Here is a 17,602-nt window from a genome sequence, read left to right on the forward strand (position 1 = left end):
TTTATTTACTTTAAGCCATTGTCCAATTCTTAACATAAATGTAAAATCCCACACACAACATATTTCTTTCAAAATAACTCCTGTCTCTAGCAATTCTTAAGTATTTTGTTACCTGACTTGCACTAATTACGTAAATTTAGGTGTGACTAGCCATTTATGTCTAAATACACTAAACTCTAAGGACAGATCAGCATAGAGTGGGTTGTGTGGGGAAATGTATGTAGCAGACAGGAATTGATGGATTCTTTTGAGAAATGAAATTACTTAGTCCAATGACTGGTACACACTTAAATTCAGGGAGTATATGCTCTTTACTACCATTAGCACCAGGTTATTAGGGTTATGTAGAAAGGTCACCAGGATGGCCATGTGGAGGAGGGATTGAAAGCCCTTGCCTCTACGCAGCACAAAGGAAAACAGTTATATGGCTCTAATTATATTCTTTTTTTTCCTTTAAAAAAAAAAAACTTATTGAAATACAGTTGATTTACAGTATTAGTTTCAGGTGTACAGCAGAGTGATTCAATTATATATTGTTTGTGTCTGTATATATATATATATTTTTTTTCAGATTCTTTTCCCTTATAGGTTATTATAAGATATTGAATATAGTTCCCTGTGCTATACAGTAGGTTCTTGTTGGTTATCTATTTTATATATAGTAGTGTGTATATTTTAACCTCAAACTCCTAGTTTATCCTCCTTCCCTCACCCTTTCCCCTTCAGGAACCATAAGTTTGTTTTCTATGTCTGTGAGTATATTTCTGTTTTGTAAAAATAAGTTCATTTGTATCATTTTTTAAAATATTCCGCATATAAGCAATATCATATGGTATTTGTCTTTCTCTTTCTGACTTCACTTAGTATGATAATCTCTTGGTCCATCCATGTTGCTGTAAATGGCATTATTTCATTCTTTTTTATGTCTAGTTATATTCCGAGAGAGATTATGAGGGCCTGAACTAGGGCAGTGGGAACAGAGAGAAGAGGTTGAATTTAAGAGCTCTTTAGGACAAGACTTAGATTAGATTTGACAGAATTAGACTGATTCGACAGAAAGGGAGGTTAGGATGAATCTGTTGTTTCTGGCTCGGGTGATTGGGTGGATGGTGCCGTCACTCACCTAGATGAGAACTGGGGTAGGATCAGGAGTTACGGATTGGACATGTTGAGTTCTCCTTTGTATTAATACGGTATTGTGATGTATAAGGACCCCTTCCTGAGAAGGCTGGGCTGAGTGGAGGAAACTGAGCCTAAGGACTAAATCTATGTAAATAACCGAGGATATGCTAGAACCATTATTTTTCTCTTCTTTTTTAAAAAGCTCTTTATTTTGGAAAATTTTAAATATAGAAGTAGATGGTTCATATTATGAGCCTCCTATGTACCCATCTCTGAACTTAAGCAATAATGGTGTATCTTGTTTTGTATATACCCCTTCTATATTATTTTATTTGTTTATTTTTTATCTTTGGCTGTGTCAGGTCTTAGTTGCGGCACACAGGAACTTTTGTTGCCGTGTGCGGGCTCTTCGTAGCGGTGCGTGGGTTTCTCTCTCGTTGTGGTGCACGGGCTCCAGAGCACGCGGGCTCAGTAGTTGCGGTGCACAGCTCTCTAGTTGTGGTGTGCAGGCTCCAGAGCACATGGGCTCTGTAGTTGTGGCACGCAGGCTCTCTAGTTGTGGTGTAAGGGCTTAGTTGCCCCACAGCATGTGGGATCTTAGTTCCCTGACCAGGGATTGAGCCCGCGTCGCCTGCATTGGAAGATGGATTCTTAACCACTGGACCACCAGGGAAGTCCCTACCCCTTCTATATTATTTTAAAACAAATCCAGGACATCCTGTCATCTTCATCATATCTCAGTATTTATTTCTAAAAAGACTCATTTTTAAACATATCATTATTATACCTAAGAAAATTAGCAGTAATTCCTTAATATCAAATATCTAGTAAGCATTCAGATTTCGAGTTGTTTCAAATGTCATGTTTTGTTTGTTTGCTTTTCTTAAAATTTTGTCACATAAAATACAGATACAGAAAATCACCAAACATCAAATGTATAACTAATGAGTTACTTTAAGGCAAACACTCTTGTAACCATCACCAGATGAGGAAGTAGAACCCCAGAAGCCCCTCCATATGCCCGCATCCCCTCTCTCCCCTATAAATAACCATTACCCTGATTTTTATAGTTATCACTTTCTTGCATGTTTAATTAGTTTTATCACCTAAATGTGCATCCTTTGGAACATTTTAGTCTTGCTCACTAAAAACAAAAGTTGATTGTCTTTTATATATAGAATTTTCCTCTGTCCCATTATTTTCCTATACTGTAGTTGTGGAAGGAACTAGGCCTTTTGACCTATCAAATTTCCCGCAGTCTAGATTTCGCTGGTTGCATACTCACGTGCATCTCAGTATATTTCTGTTCCCTGTGTTTCTGTAGTTTGGCAGTAAGATTCAGAGGCTTTATTAGACTGACGTTTGGTCCTTTGGCTAGAATACAGATAGTAGTGTGTTCTTCCGTTAAAAGGCACATGGCATTTGATCATCTCTCTTTTTATGATGTGAACACCACTGATGCTTAATGCTTGTTTCTGTTAATTCATGGTGTGTGGCTATTAGTGTTATTCTGTCACTTCTACTTCATTTACTACTGGCACTACTTTTATATAAAGACTCTTTTCCTCTTCTACTGTTTGTTTACCTGAAGGGACAGTTTATATAGGAAAGCAGAATAAAGCTTGATCCCTTCCCTTTACTGACCAGTTTTCAAGATGATGAGTTTGTTTCTGTCTTCCTCCAAAGGTGAACAAGTCTTCCCTTTAAAAAATATCATTATAGGGACTTCCCTGGTGGTCCAGTGGTTAAGACTCTGTGCTCCCAATGCAGGGGGCACAGGTTCGATCTCTGACCGGGGAACTAAGATCCCACATGCCACACAATGTGGCCTAAAAATATCATTATAGGGCTTCCCTGGTGGCGCAGTGGTTGAGAGTCCGCCTGCCGATGCAGGGGACACGGGTTCGTGCCCCGGTCCAGGAAGATGCCACATGCCGCGGAGCGGCTAGGCCCGTGAGCCATGGCCGCTTGAGCCTGCGCGTCCGGAACCTGTGCTCCGCAACAGGAGAGGCCACAACAGTGAGAGGCCCGCGTACCGCAAAAAAAAAAAAAATCATTATAAACTCATGAATGTAAACATATTTGATGGGTTTCATACAATGCAGTTGTCACTATTGAAACTTAAATTGTCCCGTCTTAGGCCTGTGGGAGCCTCTTCTATAATACTTGACTCATAAGTCCTTTTGATGTGACCCTAGATGTCTTTGATAGCTTGTTTGTTATCTGGTGTGGCAAGATGTTCCAAGTTCATCTTGTCCATTTCTTGCCCTGTACATGGAATCAGCCATTTCTCTAAGAAACTCTGGTTTCCTTTAGGGTGAATTAGATGTCAAGCTCCAGTTAGGGGCTAAGGATGCTCTCTGCTACTAGGTTGGTCACATTTTCTAGTCCTTTTAAATGGAGAGAGCTAAGATACACACCCACAAAGATACAGTACTTCATGGGTTCATATTGATATTTCCAATTCAAATCTTATTAAACCTCCATTACATCCCAATCCTCTTTTGCATTCCAAGAATCTTGATCTTTAAGGATGTTGGGGATGAGATGTTAGAATTAATGTATATGGTAATTACTCGTTGACTTTATCCCATAGTACATGCTCAATAGTCCCAAATAATAATACTAATATGACCATTAACATGATTATTGAAAACATTAAAAAATTTTTTTTACATATGCTCTCTCCATTCTCTTCCCATTTTTCTAATAGTCATACATAATAGTCCCGCAGTATTTGAGCATTTGCCTATTTAAATACTATACTCTCTGCCTCTTAGCCCTCATTTTGTCTCACATCTGCAGGTAACTATACATAAACATTCACAAGGCCTTTATGTCAATGTTTCTTTAGTCATTCTGATTGTCTAAGTCAGATGCTGGATACAAAAATCCTTGCCTCCTCCTTTCTTTCAAATTCTTAAATATATTAATTTTCTTCTAATGTAACAATTTGCTGTTGAAAAATAGGATACTCTCTTTTTCTAGATACCTAAAAAGTTCTTCTTCTTTGCAATACAGCAGTTTTACTAGAAGGTTTTGGTATTTGTCATTCTAGGCTGATAGTCTCTTTTTCCTTTTATTTCATGAACATTTTCTTGACTTACTTAGCATTTAGTATTTATTCTGTTCCCTTGCCTTGATTTTCTTCCTCAGATACTCTTATTGTCTATATATTCTTTGCCTACCTCCAATATTTCTAATTTTCTCTTGAATATCACGTGTGGGAGTCATATGGGCTAGATTGTTGCAACCTCTTCAGTCTTTGTTGGCAGCCTCTTGCACTCAGCTGGTACTGAGAGGTCAAAACTCCTTCTCATTTCAACTGCTGCTCTCAGATTGGCCTGTTGTGCTTTCTAGCAAATTCTTGTTGCCTATTTTGGGCTTATTCTGTTCTGAGCTCCATTAAATGCAGCCTCATTGAATATCTCTTTTTCTGCCCACGCAGACACTACTGTGTAGGCCTTTTGGCTTTTGGTAGTTTGTATTCTGGCATTTGTTGAAGGTACTTTGTCATCTAGTTTTGTTGTAAATGTTGTCAAGGGGTTTAGGTTTTGCTGCCTAGTCGTTCCATCTGTTTTTATGTAGGGATTTGGAGAGTTTGAGAACTACGCTGCTATTGCTGTGTTCCCAGACTCCCCCGTAACTGGGGTGTGTGTGTGTGTGTTTACAGTCTGTATGAATCAGAATTTAAATAAATTGATGTCTTTTATAATCTGTAGATTCCCCCTCTGTATGTCTCTCACTCTTTCGCTCCTCTTTTCCCTTACAAATTATTAGTTGAAGAAACTACATTATATATCCTGAAGAGAAATCCTAAAGATTTTGCGTATCGCATCTCTCTTGTATAGTTTTAACGTGTTCTTCTGTCCTCGGTATTTCCTTCAAACTGGTAGGTGGAGCTGGAGTCTTGAACAGATTCAGCTTCCATCATAGGTTGTACATTCAGAAAACAAACAAAAAACTGGATGGGCCAACTCAAGGAAAGCAAACAATACAGAAACAGAAGCACTCCATTTGCAAAGTTGACATTGAAGAATAGGCAAATCCATAGAAACAGAAAATAGAATAGTGGTTGCCAGGTACTGGGGGCAGGGAGGCTGAGGAATGACTGCTCATGGGTACAGAGTTTCCTTTTAGGATGAAGAAATTAGGTTGTTGTGATGGTTGCACACCTTTTGAAAACCACTGAATTGTATACTTTAAAAAGATGAAGTTCATGGTACATAAATTGTATTTCAATAAAGCTGTCATCTTGTAAAAGGAAGTTAGATTTGAAAAGGAAGAGGGTTACCTAATTCTCTGAGACTGGTAGGAAGGAGAGTTGGCATGGGTACACGTGCTGATAAGTTTGTAAGTGACCTCTCCCACTGGCTGTAGACTAATATATTCAACTATCTGTTGAATACACCCATTTGGATGTTCTGCAGGCATGTCAAACTCAACATCATTGCTGCCCGATAGAATGTAATACAAGCCACATGTAAGTTTTAATTTTCCAGCAGCCAATTTAAAAAGTAGATGGAAGTATGTGAAATTGATTTTATATCTTTTATTTAATCTAGTATGTCTAAAATAATATATTTCAGCATGTAGTTATAAAAATTATACATGAACTCTTTTACCTTCATTTCTCATGAAGGTCTTTGAAATGCAGTGTGTATTTCACACTGACAGCATACCCAATTCAGACTTGGCACGTTCCAGGTGTTCAATAGACACATGTGGGTTACACCTAGAGTACTGGACAGTGCAAATGAGAAGGTTTAAAATGGAATTCATGAATTCATTCCTGTCTCCTTGATCTCAGTAAATGACCCCTCCTTTTAAGGATCATTGTCCTATTTCTTCTTCCTTACAATCCACATCGATCAATCATTTAGTTCCACTGATTTTTTTTTTTTTTTTGGCTGAGTTGGGTCTTCGTTGCTGCGTGCGGGCTTTCTCTAGTTGCGGCGAGTGGGGGACTACTCTTTGTTGCGGTGCATGGGCTTCTCATTGCGGTGACTTCTCTTGTTGTGGAGCACGGGCTCTAGGCATGTGGGCTTTAGTAGTTGTGCCTCCCGGGCTCAGTACTTGCAGAGTGCGGGCTCTAGGGCGTGCGGGCTTCAGTAGTTTGGCGTGCAGGCTCAGTAGTTGTGGCTCACGGGCTTAGTTGCTCCGCAGCATGTGGGATCTTCCCGGACCAGGGATCGAACCTGTGTCTCCTGCATTGGCAGGCAGATTCTTAACCACTGCGCCACCAGGGAAGTCCTCCACTGATTTTTATCTTTAACATTTTTGCAAATCCATCTCTTCTTATCCGGTCCTACCAGTTTCCTGAAATTCAGCACTGCTTGCCTGGGCTATTACAGTAGCCTCTCAACAGGTCTTCCTGTTTCTGTTTCTGCCCTTCGTAAGTTACTCTGCTGCCAGAATCTCTGCCTCACTGATAATTTCACCAGGCCCCTCCCCTACTCAATACCATTTAGTGGCATCCCAGTATTTCAATAGTAGTCTGTGACCACAGTGAGTACTACACAGATGATTGGGAATGTGGGAAAAAGAAAGTAGACATCTGTCCTTATTCTTTTGAAAAGTACATTTAGCATCTATTTCTTAATGGACATAACACAGTAGAACATGTAAATAACTTATAAACAAATATAATTATACTGATGGAATATGATAAAGTCTAGGTTCCTTTGCATAGCAAACTCCCCATTTCCCCTTTCCCTCCAGCCTCTGGCAGGCACCATTCTACTCTCCGCTTCTGTGAGTTTGACTATTTCAGATCCCTCATGTGAGTGGAATCATGCAATGTTTGTCCTTCTGTGACTGGCTCATTTCACTTAGCATGATGTCCTCCAGGTTCATCCATGTTGTCACATATGGCAGGGTTTTATTCTTTTTCAAGACTGAATAATATTCCAGTGTGTGTGTGTGTGTTGTGTGTGTGTGTATACATACACACACACCCCACATTTTCTTTATCCATTCATCCATCTATGAGTTTTCCATATCTTGACTATTGTGAAAAAAGCTGCAATGAACATGACCGATATATCTCTTTGAGATCCTGATTTCAATTCTTTTGGGTATATACCCAGAAATGGGATTGCTGGATTATATGGTAGTTCCATTTTTAATTTTTTGAGGAACCTCCATATTTTTTTTCCATAGCAGCTGTACCATTTTTACATTCCCACCAACAACGTGCAAGGGTTCTACTGTAATTTCTCTACACTCTCACCAACACTTGTTGTCTTTTTTTTTTTTTTTAATAATAGTCATCCTGACAGGTGTGAGATCATATGTCATTGTGGTTTTGATTTGTGTTTCTCTTACGATTAGTGATGTTGAACACCTTTTCATGTACCTGTTGGCCATTTGTATGTTTTCTTTGGAGAAATGTCTATTCGTGTCCTTTGCCTATTTTTTAATTGTGTTATTTGTTTTGCTGTTGAGTTGTAGATGTTTCTTAGATATTTTAGATATTAACCACTTACCACATAAAGGGTTTGCAAATATTTTCTCCCATTCCATGGATTTCCTTTTCATACTGTTGATTGTTTTCACTGATTCTTACTCCAGGAAGACTTCCTCCAGTTAGACTAGATATCCCTCTTCCCAGTTCCCATAGAACATTGTGAATAACTCTGACTTGGCACTTACATTATTATATTAGAATTATCTGTCATTATATGTCTGTTTTGTCTCTCTTCTGGCCTCAAGACTCATTGAGGGAAAGGATTTTGCCTCGGTTATCGTTTTTGTACTTCTAGTCCCTAATACAGTTCCTATTATATAATTGGTACTCAGATATTAGTAGAACTAAACTGCGCCCCTGAAATTTTAATGATTAAGTTATCAAAGGTTAGACCTAGGCATTAACCTAACTTAAGATAACCGGAGATGTGGATTCGTTATTCATACCAATGACCTCTGATTGAAAATTGAGTAGATAACTGAACCTGAGAATAGTGGTATTTTTAATTTTAGGTGGAAAAAAAAAAAGCTGTAGCATATATAGAATACAAAATGATAAGTATTGAGAATATAAACTCTGCAAGTGCAGAGTTTTTGTCTGTTGTTTTCACGGATCTTCTCCCAATGTGTAAAACAGTACCTGGCACATAATAATAAGTAACTGGTCAGTAAATATTTATTGAATAAATGAGTGGGCATAGAAAAGCACTCTAGCTTTACACTTCATTAGGCTTTTAAGGCAAAAATTAAGTTTAAAACATTTCCTTATCTCTTAATTCAATGAAAAATTTATCAAATTCCTGTCTTCTCACATTATTTTATGTTTTGTAAAGGAAATCTCTAAAGTATAATGGAGTATAAATTTTTTTTCTCTTTTAGCAAACGAAGCAAAAAAGGAGATAAAAATGGAAAAGGCTTGAGACATTTTTCAATGAAAGTGTGTGAGAAAGTTCAGCGGAAAGGTACCACATCATATAATGAAGTAGCTGATGAGCTGGTGTCCGAGTTCACCAATTCAAATAACCATTTGGCAGCTGATTCGGTAGGTAGATCATGCACTTGACATTGACTGTGATGAGTGATGCAGCGGTGTACCTCTCTGGGTTGTCTCTGTCAATTCGAGGATTCAGACAAGCCAGGGAATCCCCAACTCCTCCTGAGGGTTTCGTAATTGTCTGTTGGGGAGTTTTGTTGTTTTGATTTTTTGTTGTTTTGTCTTAGAAAGAATTCTTTTACTATTTATTTAAACATAAAGATGGACAAGTATTTTTTAAATGTCTTTGGGGGTTACTGAAGAAACATACTTTGTAAAAATATGCTTTTTATATTTGAATGACTTCAGATACATTTCTGAACCTTTTAGTGTTTCTTCCATGTCTAAGTCAATAAGAAAATTTTATCTCGTTTTTAATTGAAAAAATACTACATGAACATGTTTATAAAAATTCACTTGTACCGAAGAGTATGTAATAAAAAATATCTCTCCTCTACCACAGACCCTAATCTGCCTCCCCAAAGGCACTCTTCACTATTACCAGATTCCTGAGTATCATTCCAGACATTCTATATGCATATATATATAATAAAATTTATTTCTTTTATTATTGTAAACACAAATGTGATTATGCTTTTGTATGCTTCATTTTATTTTATTCATTTATTTTTAAATTTTATTTATTTATTTTTGGTTGCGTTGGGTCTTCGTTGCTGTGCGTGGGCTTTCTCTAGTTGTGAGCGGGAGCTACTCTTCCTTGCAGTGCACGGGCTTCTCATTGTGGTGGCTTCTCTTGTTGTGGAGCATGGGCTCTAGGCGCGTGGGCTTCAGTAGTTGTGGCACACGGGCTCAGTAGTTGTGGCGCACAGGCTTAGTTGCTCCATGGCATGTGGGATCTTCCCAGACCAGGGCTCGAACCTGTGTCCCCTGCATTGGCAGGCGGATTCTTAAGCACTGCGCCGCCAAGAAAGCCTGCATGCTTCATTTTTAATTTTATTTTCTTAGCAATATTTATCTTAGAGCCTCTTTTTTAGCACATATAAATCATTCTCACTTTTTAAAAATGGAGATAAAATTACATGCAGGGAGGGAAATACACATGTCTTAAGTGTACAATTAAATTATTTTTTCCTTATCTGTTGTGGAATAATTTACATACAATAAGATGTAATCATTTCAAGTGTAAAATTCAGTGAGTTTTGACAGTTGTATGCACCTGTGTCATCACCACCATAATCAAGACACAAAACATTTACATCACTCCCAAAAGGTTCTTCCTGCCTTTGTCATCCATCCCTCCCTCTCCCTCTATCTCCAGGCAACTGCTGATATGCTTTTTATCATTATAAATCAGTTTGCATTTTATTTAAATGTAGTCATACTATAGGTATTCCACAACAGTGTTAATAGTAGTAACCGTAGTCATGTTGTCTTTAATTCTTGACGTTAGTAGAAATATTTGTAGTTTTGCAACCTTAATTGTGATAAAGGTTTTATTTTGAGATGATAGTAACCATAACTTAATTTTTTAATGAATGTTTATTTCTTTTTTCTTAATTAAAACAATTAGGAATGGATGCTGAATTTAATCAAACTCTGGATAGTTTCCTGAAATTTTAGGATTTTTACACTGGTATTAATGAATGAGATTGGTGAGGGTTTTTTTTACTTTTGTTTTTACCATCTTTGCTGTTTTTTTAATAACTTTTTTCCCTTTATTCTGCAGTTCACATATGAGTCCCAGACTGGTTTCTCTTCTGGCTTTGTTATTCTTTCAGTGTCTTTGTCAACACAGACATTTCTCCCAGTAGCATATGCTTTGATCCCTATCCAGTGAGTACACGTAGGCCTTCAAAGTTCCTGGTTCTCCAGCATCAGAACCTGGGTCCTCCTTTTTGACTGCACCCATGTCTGTCTGTGCTGGGACTCTGCCGCCTTGGTCCCATCACCCTTGAGGTATCCTTAGGCCAGGAATGCCAAACACATTAACGTGCCAAGTCTGAATAAATACGGGAACTACTTCGATCTTAGCGTTGAGAGTAGGGAAGCAGACTGTGTCTGAGTTCTGTTACAAAGAATGCTGTACGCGATTAGCAGCGTCTGCCTTGGCAACACTCACTAGACATGTCGGGAATGGAGTATTGGGAGAAGAGGCTACGAGCTGGCCCAGATTCAGAAAGGGACAAGGGGTATATTCCATCCTCACCTTAGGTGGTTGTTCTGCTGCCCAGGCTGCATTGTCTCACTGGCCAGGTGGCTGGGGAGGCCGACTGAAGGCCACGAAGTGTCAAACAGCTTCCCCAGGCTCTTGGTGGAAGAGCAGAAGCCCCAAGCTAGAGGGAGCTTGGCAGGGCAGCCCATGCAGGGCCCTAAAGGGGTGTACATGCTGCAGGCTGCCCTGGCATTAGCTCCTTATCCTCTGGAGTCAGCCTCATGCAGGCAAAGGCAGCTGGATGGCTGTCAAAGAGGCAGATGCAGCTCAGGGGTGAAAACACTCTTCCATGGCACTTACCCAGAAATAACCTTAATCTCTGGATAAACTTTCAAAAATTCCCATTCCAAACTAAAATGGTTTACCTCCTGTGTGCTACCAAGAAATCAAAATAGAATAAAAGGACAGTCTTACTTTAATCAAGTCCGGAATGCGGGCACACTGCTTTGAAAAGCACTGTCTCAGCAGAAGACACAAGGGTGTGTGTAAAAGAATGTTTCTGGAAAATACCAAAGGCACCAAACATACCCCCAGCTTTGCCTTCTGCTTCCCTTCCGTGCCACTCCATACCCTGGGGCGGGGAAGCTACTTTTCCCAGCTGACTCTGGGCATGTCACAGTGCTCTGTGAGTGTGTCCAGGTCTCTGTTGAGTCCTCTGCTCTCGGTTTGTGGGTTTGGGATGCTTTCTTCAGGATCCTCTCCATTTGCTGCATCTCCTCCAAGGCCACCTGGGCCGAGGTCCACATTTCCAGGCCACACCTCTTCTCCTTGTTCTTTATGCTCATTCCCATCGATTCCAGGCGTTTTGCCTCGTCTTTGTCCTTTTTCTTCTTCTGCTTGGTCATGCTGAGCTCTGCGACACCTTTCAGCTTCAAGGGCCCCTTTTGGATCTGCTCGCAGGCCTCCATGGCGCCCGTCTGCAGTTCAGTACCATCTTCGCAATTTTGATAGTAGTGTTATGCTGGCTTTATAAAATGAATTTAGAGGTTTTCTCTTTCTCTTTACTCCATCACAGATTTAATGGCATTGGATGTCTAGTTCTGTTCCCTGAAATTTTATAGAAATCACCTGAGATACCATCTAGGCCTGGTGACTTGGTGGGGGGTAGAGTTTAGATAGCTTTTTCCATTTCTTTTTTGGTAATTAGTCTGTTTACAATTGCTTTCTCCATTAAGAGTCAGTTTGGTATTTTATGTTTTCTTAGAATATCCTCCATTTCGTCCATGCTCTCAAAATTATTGGCAATTATATTTCCAAAATTAAAACCCAAACATCTCTTAGATTTGTTCGTATCGACCTCCTGTTTTGCAGTTGATTTGTTTTTATCTGTATTTAATAGTCTGTTCTCTTTCCTGAAATTACTTTTGTTATTTCTCTACCCTGCAGACTATGATGTATACTTTATTTACTTTTATTATCTTTGTTTAGTAATGAAAGTCTTTATGGCTGTGACTTTTCCATTTATGTATGTATGTATGCATGTGGCTGCATTGGGTCTTAGTTGTGGCACGTGGGATCTTCATTGTGGCATGCGGGGTCTTTCGTTGCGGTGTGCAGGCTCTTCATTGTGGCATGCTGGCTTCTCTCTAGTTGTGGCACGCAGGCTCCAGAGTGCATGGGCTCAGTAGTTGCAGTGTGTGGGCTTAGTTGCCCTGCGGCATGTGGGCTCTTTGTTCCCTGACCAGGGATCGAACCCTGCATCCTCTGCATTGGGAGGCCGATTCTTAACCACTGGACCACCAGGGAAGTCCCGACTTTTCCTCTTGTGCATGGCTTTAGCCATATCCCATTGATTCCGATATGTTATTCTTTAGATATTCTATAACTTTGGTTTTAATTTCCTCTTTGACCTAAGAATTGCATTAGAAAAGTTTCTTGTAGTTCCAGGTGGTAGGAATGTTTGTTCATTGTCATGAATTTTTACCTTTATTACCTATGATCAGAAGTTGTGATTTGAACTTTTTCCTTTTTGGGGGGATTGCTTTGAGATTTTTCTTGTGAGCCATTATGTGGTGATTTCTTTTTCGTTTAATTTCCCTGGGCACTTGAAGAAAAAAGTATATGACATTCTGATTTTCAGTGAGCTTCAGAGTTCTCTAAATGGTCTCCCAGCCCCCGTGTGACCTGGCCCAGCATTACCTCTCATCTCCTACTATCCACTCCCTCAGTTACTACACTCCAGCCACACATTTCGTGGATATGCTCCTAATCAAGCCATTGCACTTGCTGTTTCCTTTGCCTGGAATACTCTTTGCTAGGGATACATATGGTTTCCCTCTCCTCTCCACCGAATCTTCACTCAGCTATCACTACGATGAGGCATTTCTTCCTAGCACTTCTCAACATCTAACATACATAAATTTTTACTAACTACCCACCTCACTCCCGAATATAAGCAAGGGTTGGGTTTTTTTTCTGTTTATTCACTGCTTTGTTTTTTTTTTCCTGATAATTTGGAAGGTTTGTAGTCTGTAGTTCAATTTTTTTTTTACAACTTTAAGTAACTTCAGTATTTTATTTCTTAAGTTATCACCTATAGACCAGTATCTGTTGATTATGGAGGGAAAAATAAATCAATATGCCTATTATTTACTCCCATCTCCCAGTTTTCCCCTCTACCACAGGATTCGGATTGATTAGTGGCAGTTGTTTAAAGAATATTATTATTGTTGTTGTTTTTATGACTTTAAATGAATATATTGTGCCAAAATTGTTACTTAGTTCCTCTGCTTTGAATTCATGCCCCTTCCAGTATCAAAGAGGAGGAGATCAGCAGACTTCCTTTGCTGCCTCCTTCTGATATTTGTTGTTTTATTATCATTATTTCTACAGTTTCAGGATTTCTAATATTTACATTCAGTTCTATAACTTAAATCTCCCATTTATTTAAGTTTAGTTCTATATTTAAATTGATTCAGTGCTCCACCATCCTTTATTTTCATGGATTGATTGGATTTGGTTCATATGACCCACCTGTGCTCAGTGAGATAAGGGGCTTTTCCACAATGTAAGTTAACACAGTTCCCTTCATTAAGAAAGTCTTGCTAACCGCCCCTCCCCCCAAAAAAAAGTCAGCTGAACTAAACAGTGTGTATAGTGATCTGTGTGATTATATTTTGGTGCAAGTTCACTATTTTCATTGTATATTAGTAATAGTTCACAGATCAGCACTAGTGCATGGACCACATTTTGAGAAGCACGTTTACTAGAGCTTAAAACATGGATCCTTGGGCTTCCCTGGTGGTGCAGTGGTTGAGAGCCCGCCTGCCGATGCAGGGGACACGGGTTCGTGCCCCGGTCTGGGAAGATCCCACATGCCGCGGAGCGGCTGGGCCCGTGAGCCATGGCCGCTGAGCCTGCGCGTCCGGAGCCTGTGCTCCACAACGGGAGAGGCCACAACAGTGAGAGGCCCGCGTACCGCAAAAATTAAAAACGCAAAAAAACATGGATCCTTGACTTTTCAAAGTCTGATATCCTCCTAGGCACTGCAAGGCCTTAGCCACTTTAACTTCATTATGCCTTTCTCATATATATACTATTATTGTCATGTATATTAGTTCTCTATATATTCTAGACTCTACAAGATATTACGTTTTATACAGTGAGTATTGAGATTTACCTTTAGAGTTGGTCTCCATTCCATCCTACATCTCCAAGCTCCCATCTTAGATTATCTTTCTTTTACCTAAAGAAGGCCCTTTAGTATTGTTTAATTTAGATCTGTTGGTAACATAATCTTTATTTTTAAGATTGTTTTATGTTTTAGATTGCTTGAAAGTATCTAGTTCATCTTTACTTTTGAAGGATACTTTCACTGGGTGTGCAGTTCTTTCAGGTCTTTGAAGATACTATAATAATATTAAATATTCTAATATCCTGTGACTATATCTTAACCTTTAAAATTTATCACTCAATAAAAATATTTTTTAGCAGGCTTATGACCAGAAGAACATTAGGCGAAGAGTTTATGATGCTTTAAATGTGCTAATGGCAATGAACATAATTTCAAAGGAAAAAAAAGAAATCAAGTGGATCGGCTTGCCTACCAATTCTGCTCAGGAATGTCAAAACCTGGAGGTGAGGAAAATCTGTTTACAGATAGTAGTTTGCTCTCTTTTACATCAGAGACATTTTAATTTAGAGATATAATCGCATAGTATTAAAATATTCCTAATTGTTCGTTCATGTATATTGTGCCTTTTTTTTTTTAGCAGATTCTTCTATGTAGAATTTTAGAACTGGAAGGAGATTTAGAGAGGTCTAGTCTGACTCATGTCCTGATGAAACCGAGGGACAGAGAAATTAAATGACTTGATTTTTACTGTTTTTTGGAGATCTTTATTTTATTCTAATTTCATTCTGAGCAGTCTACTAATAAATGTTTGGTGACTCGTGTGATAGAAATGCTATCTTATTTGATGAAATGCTGTATCCATCCAAAAAAATGGATCAAGTTGGTTGTTTATTTCTTGTATTTAACCTTTGACTCTAGAATCAGTGGCAACAGAATGGTATGGTATTTCATTTGAATCCTTATTGGAATGTTCAGCTTACACGAATTTGTGGATGATGTATGCCAAAACATTGTTTATTCTGTTAAGTTTAATCATTAGACAAAATCTTTCCTAAGTGAGCATGTGTCCTGACATACTGTTTCTAAGTTGATTTGACATAATTTTACTGTCATGGCCATTAAAGGTAATAGACCAAGGCTGACTACAGCTTTAGAGGTGAATATGGTTGATTTTGTGGTTTTTTTCGTCCCTTTTTCCCTCCAGCAAATTAAAAAATTTTGGTATTACTACACTTGTGGATGGAGGGAGAAACCAGGCAGTCATCAGAAGTTCTAGAATAATGTTCTTCATGTGCTACGGTGCATATGTCTTTTTTTCTCCTCCTGATAGAGTGAAATTTGAGGGTTATATTAATTACCAGTAAGATTAAGCTGGTAACAAAGATTCAGTAAGCAGTAATCTATTAGCATCTACCACGTGCTTAAACAAAGATTATACGAGACAAAATCTCTGACCCCAAGGAGCTTTCATACTAATTGAGGAGAGCAGAAATGTAAAAGGAGTTAACCAGAAATGTGATGACTCCTGTGAAAGAAGTATGTACAGATTCTCTGGAAAGGGAGATAAGGGAGGGCTTTACCAAGAAAAAGAAATCCCTGTGCTCAGTCCTGAGGGAGGGGTAGGAGTTTGCCAAGTGGTTTAGGGCAGGGAGGGCTCTCCAGGCAGAGGCACCGCCTGGGCTGAGGCAGGCTGAAGAGGGCGTGCCCGCAGTGGGTGTGGCCAGGGTACAGGCGAGGAGAGAGGGCATAGGTTTCTGAGTGCTAAAGCAGTAGGGACCTGATCCTATAAACAACCGAAGCTGCTGGAGAATGATAAGGAAGAGGGCTGAGGGCGTGTGTTCTAAAGGGTCACTCTACTAGTGGGTTGGAAGTTGAACTGACAGGAAGCTGAGGAGGGAAGGTGAGGGCGGGTGGGTTGGAGAGGGGCTGAGTTCTGGCTGTGGCAGTGAGGCTGCAGAAGTGTTTTAGAGGCAGCGTCAGTACAGCTTGGCCTGGCTGGGTGCAGAGCATGAGGGGCAGATGGGGGCTGCCCTGTCACAGCCTCAGACACAGGGGGAACCCCCTGCAGCATCTTTTCAGATGGGGGAGAGCACAGATTTTACAGTGGGTCTTCATTGTTTTAGGACTCAAGTGTGGTAGTGGTCAGAAGGCACCATGAGAGAAACTCTCGGTGCGGACTAGATGGGGGGAGCAAACAAGAAAGACGCTGCTTAGCTCCCTGGCGGTCCAGTGGTCAGGACTCGGCGCTCTCACTGCTGTGGTCCCGGCTTCCATCCCTGGTTGGGGAACTAAGATCCTGCAAGCCACGCGGTGCAGCCCAAACAAACAAACAAAACATATTTATGGGACTTCCCTGGTGGTCCAGTGGTTAAGACTCCGCGCTTCTGGTTGGGGAACTAAGATCCTGCATGCCGCAAGGCGCAGCCCACAAAAAAAGAAAAAGAAATACGCTGCTGGAGTAGATAAGAAAAATGTCTTATTAGATGTCGTTGGCTTTTGCCCAAAGACACAGTGGGGAATTCATCTCCGGGAAATTCAGACCCCAATATGTGTTTTCTAGGTAGCTGTGAGAGTGAGGAAAATAATAGTTATTTGAAGCTGGGAAATTTGTCCCATAAGCATGTTTCTTACAACAAGTAGGGATTTCATATTGAATATGTAGCCTCTCTGTATTAGCAGCTGTGCCTGTTTAAAAGGCAGTTAAAGGGAGATCTTAAATGAGATCTTACCTCATTCTTGGCAGTTCATAGAGCAAAGGAATTAATAATAGGGTCTCTGAAACCAGGTGGCTTAGGTTCAAATCCTGGCTGTTGCCACTCACCAGCTGTGTGACCTTGGGCAGTTACTTAACCCTCTCTGTGCCTCCATTTCCTTACTGCAGAAGGGGTAACAGCAGTACTTACCTCTAGGGTTTTGTGAAGACGAATTAAGAGAACGTGTCCAGGGCTCAGCTGAGTTCTGGCAAGTAGAGTAGGTATTCACCACGTGTTAGCTGTTACTCTGATAAGCGCTTCTGTAATAAATAGCAACAGGTACTGCAGAGCGAGTGTTCACTCGGGGGATGGTTGTCATGATGGCAGTTGCCACAGTTCTGCTGTCTTGCCTGCGTGCTCACCCAAACCCAGAAGGTGCGATTTGCCTTTATTGATGTTCGTTAAAACGGGTTGAATGTCTCTAAGGAAAATTCTCAATATCTCAGAACTGGGACCTGAAAAGCGAGCAGTACTTTCTA

General features: G+C 39.9%; 1 protein-coding gene and 1 pseudogene across 9 annotated transcripts in view; one reads left to right on the top strand and one right to left on the bottom strand.

Annotated features, from left to right (window-relative positions):
• The window catches only part of TFDP2 (transcription factor Dp-2), a 168,665-nt gene that overhangs the window by 131,228 nt on the left and 19,835 nt on the right, over window positions 1–17,602 (top strand). For 6 of the 9 annotated variants that reach the window (XM_029213886.1, XM_029213888.1, XM_029213891.1 and 3 more), the window contains 2 exons: window positions 8,470–8,632; window positions 14,727–14,873. In XM_029213886.1, coding sequence (XP_029069719.1) covers window positions 8,470–8,632; window positions 14,727–14,873 — 310 coding nt within the window. The remainder of the gene's footprint in view (window positions 1–8,469; window positions 8,633–14,726; window positions 14,874–17,602) is intronic. The other 3 variants (XM_029213887.1, XM_029213892.1, XM_029213885.1) reach the window with 1 other exon arrangement.
• Window positions 11,382–11,835, bottom strand: LOC114890443 (annotated as a pseudogene).

Source organism: Monodon monoceros, unplaced genomic scaffold (genome assembly GCF_005190385.1).
Source record: "Monodon monoceros isolate NGI ecotype Baffin Bay Population unplaced genomic scaffold, NGI_Narwhal_1 Super_Scaffold_11, whole genome shotgun sequence".
NCBI classification, from domain to species: domain Eukaryota; kingdom Metazoa; phylum Chordata; class Mammalia; order Artiodactyla; family Monodontidae; genus Monodon; species Monodon monoceros.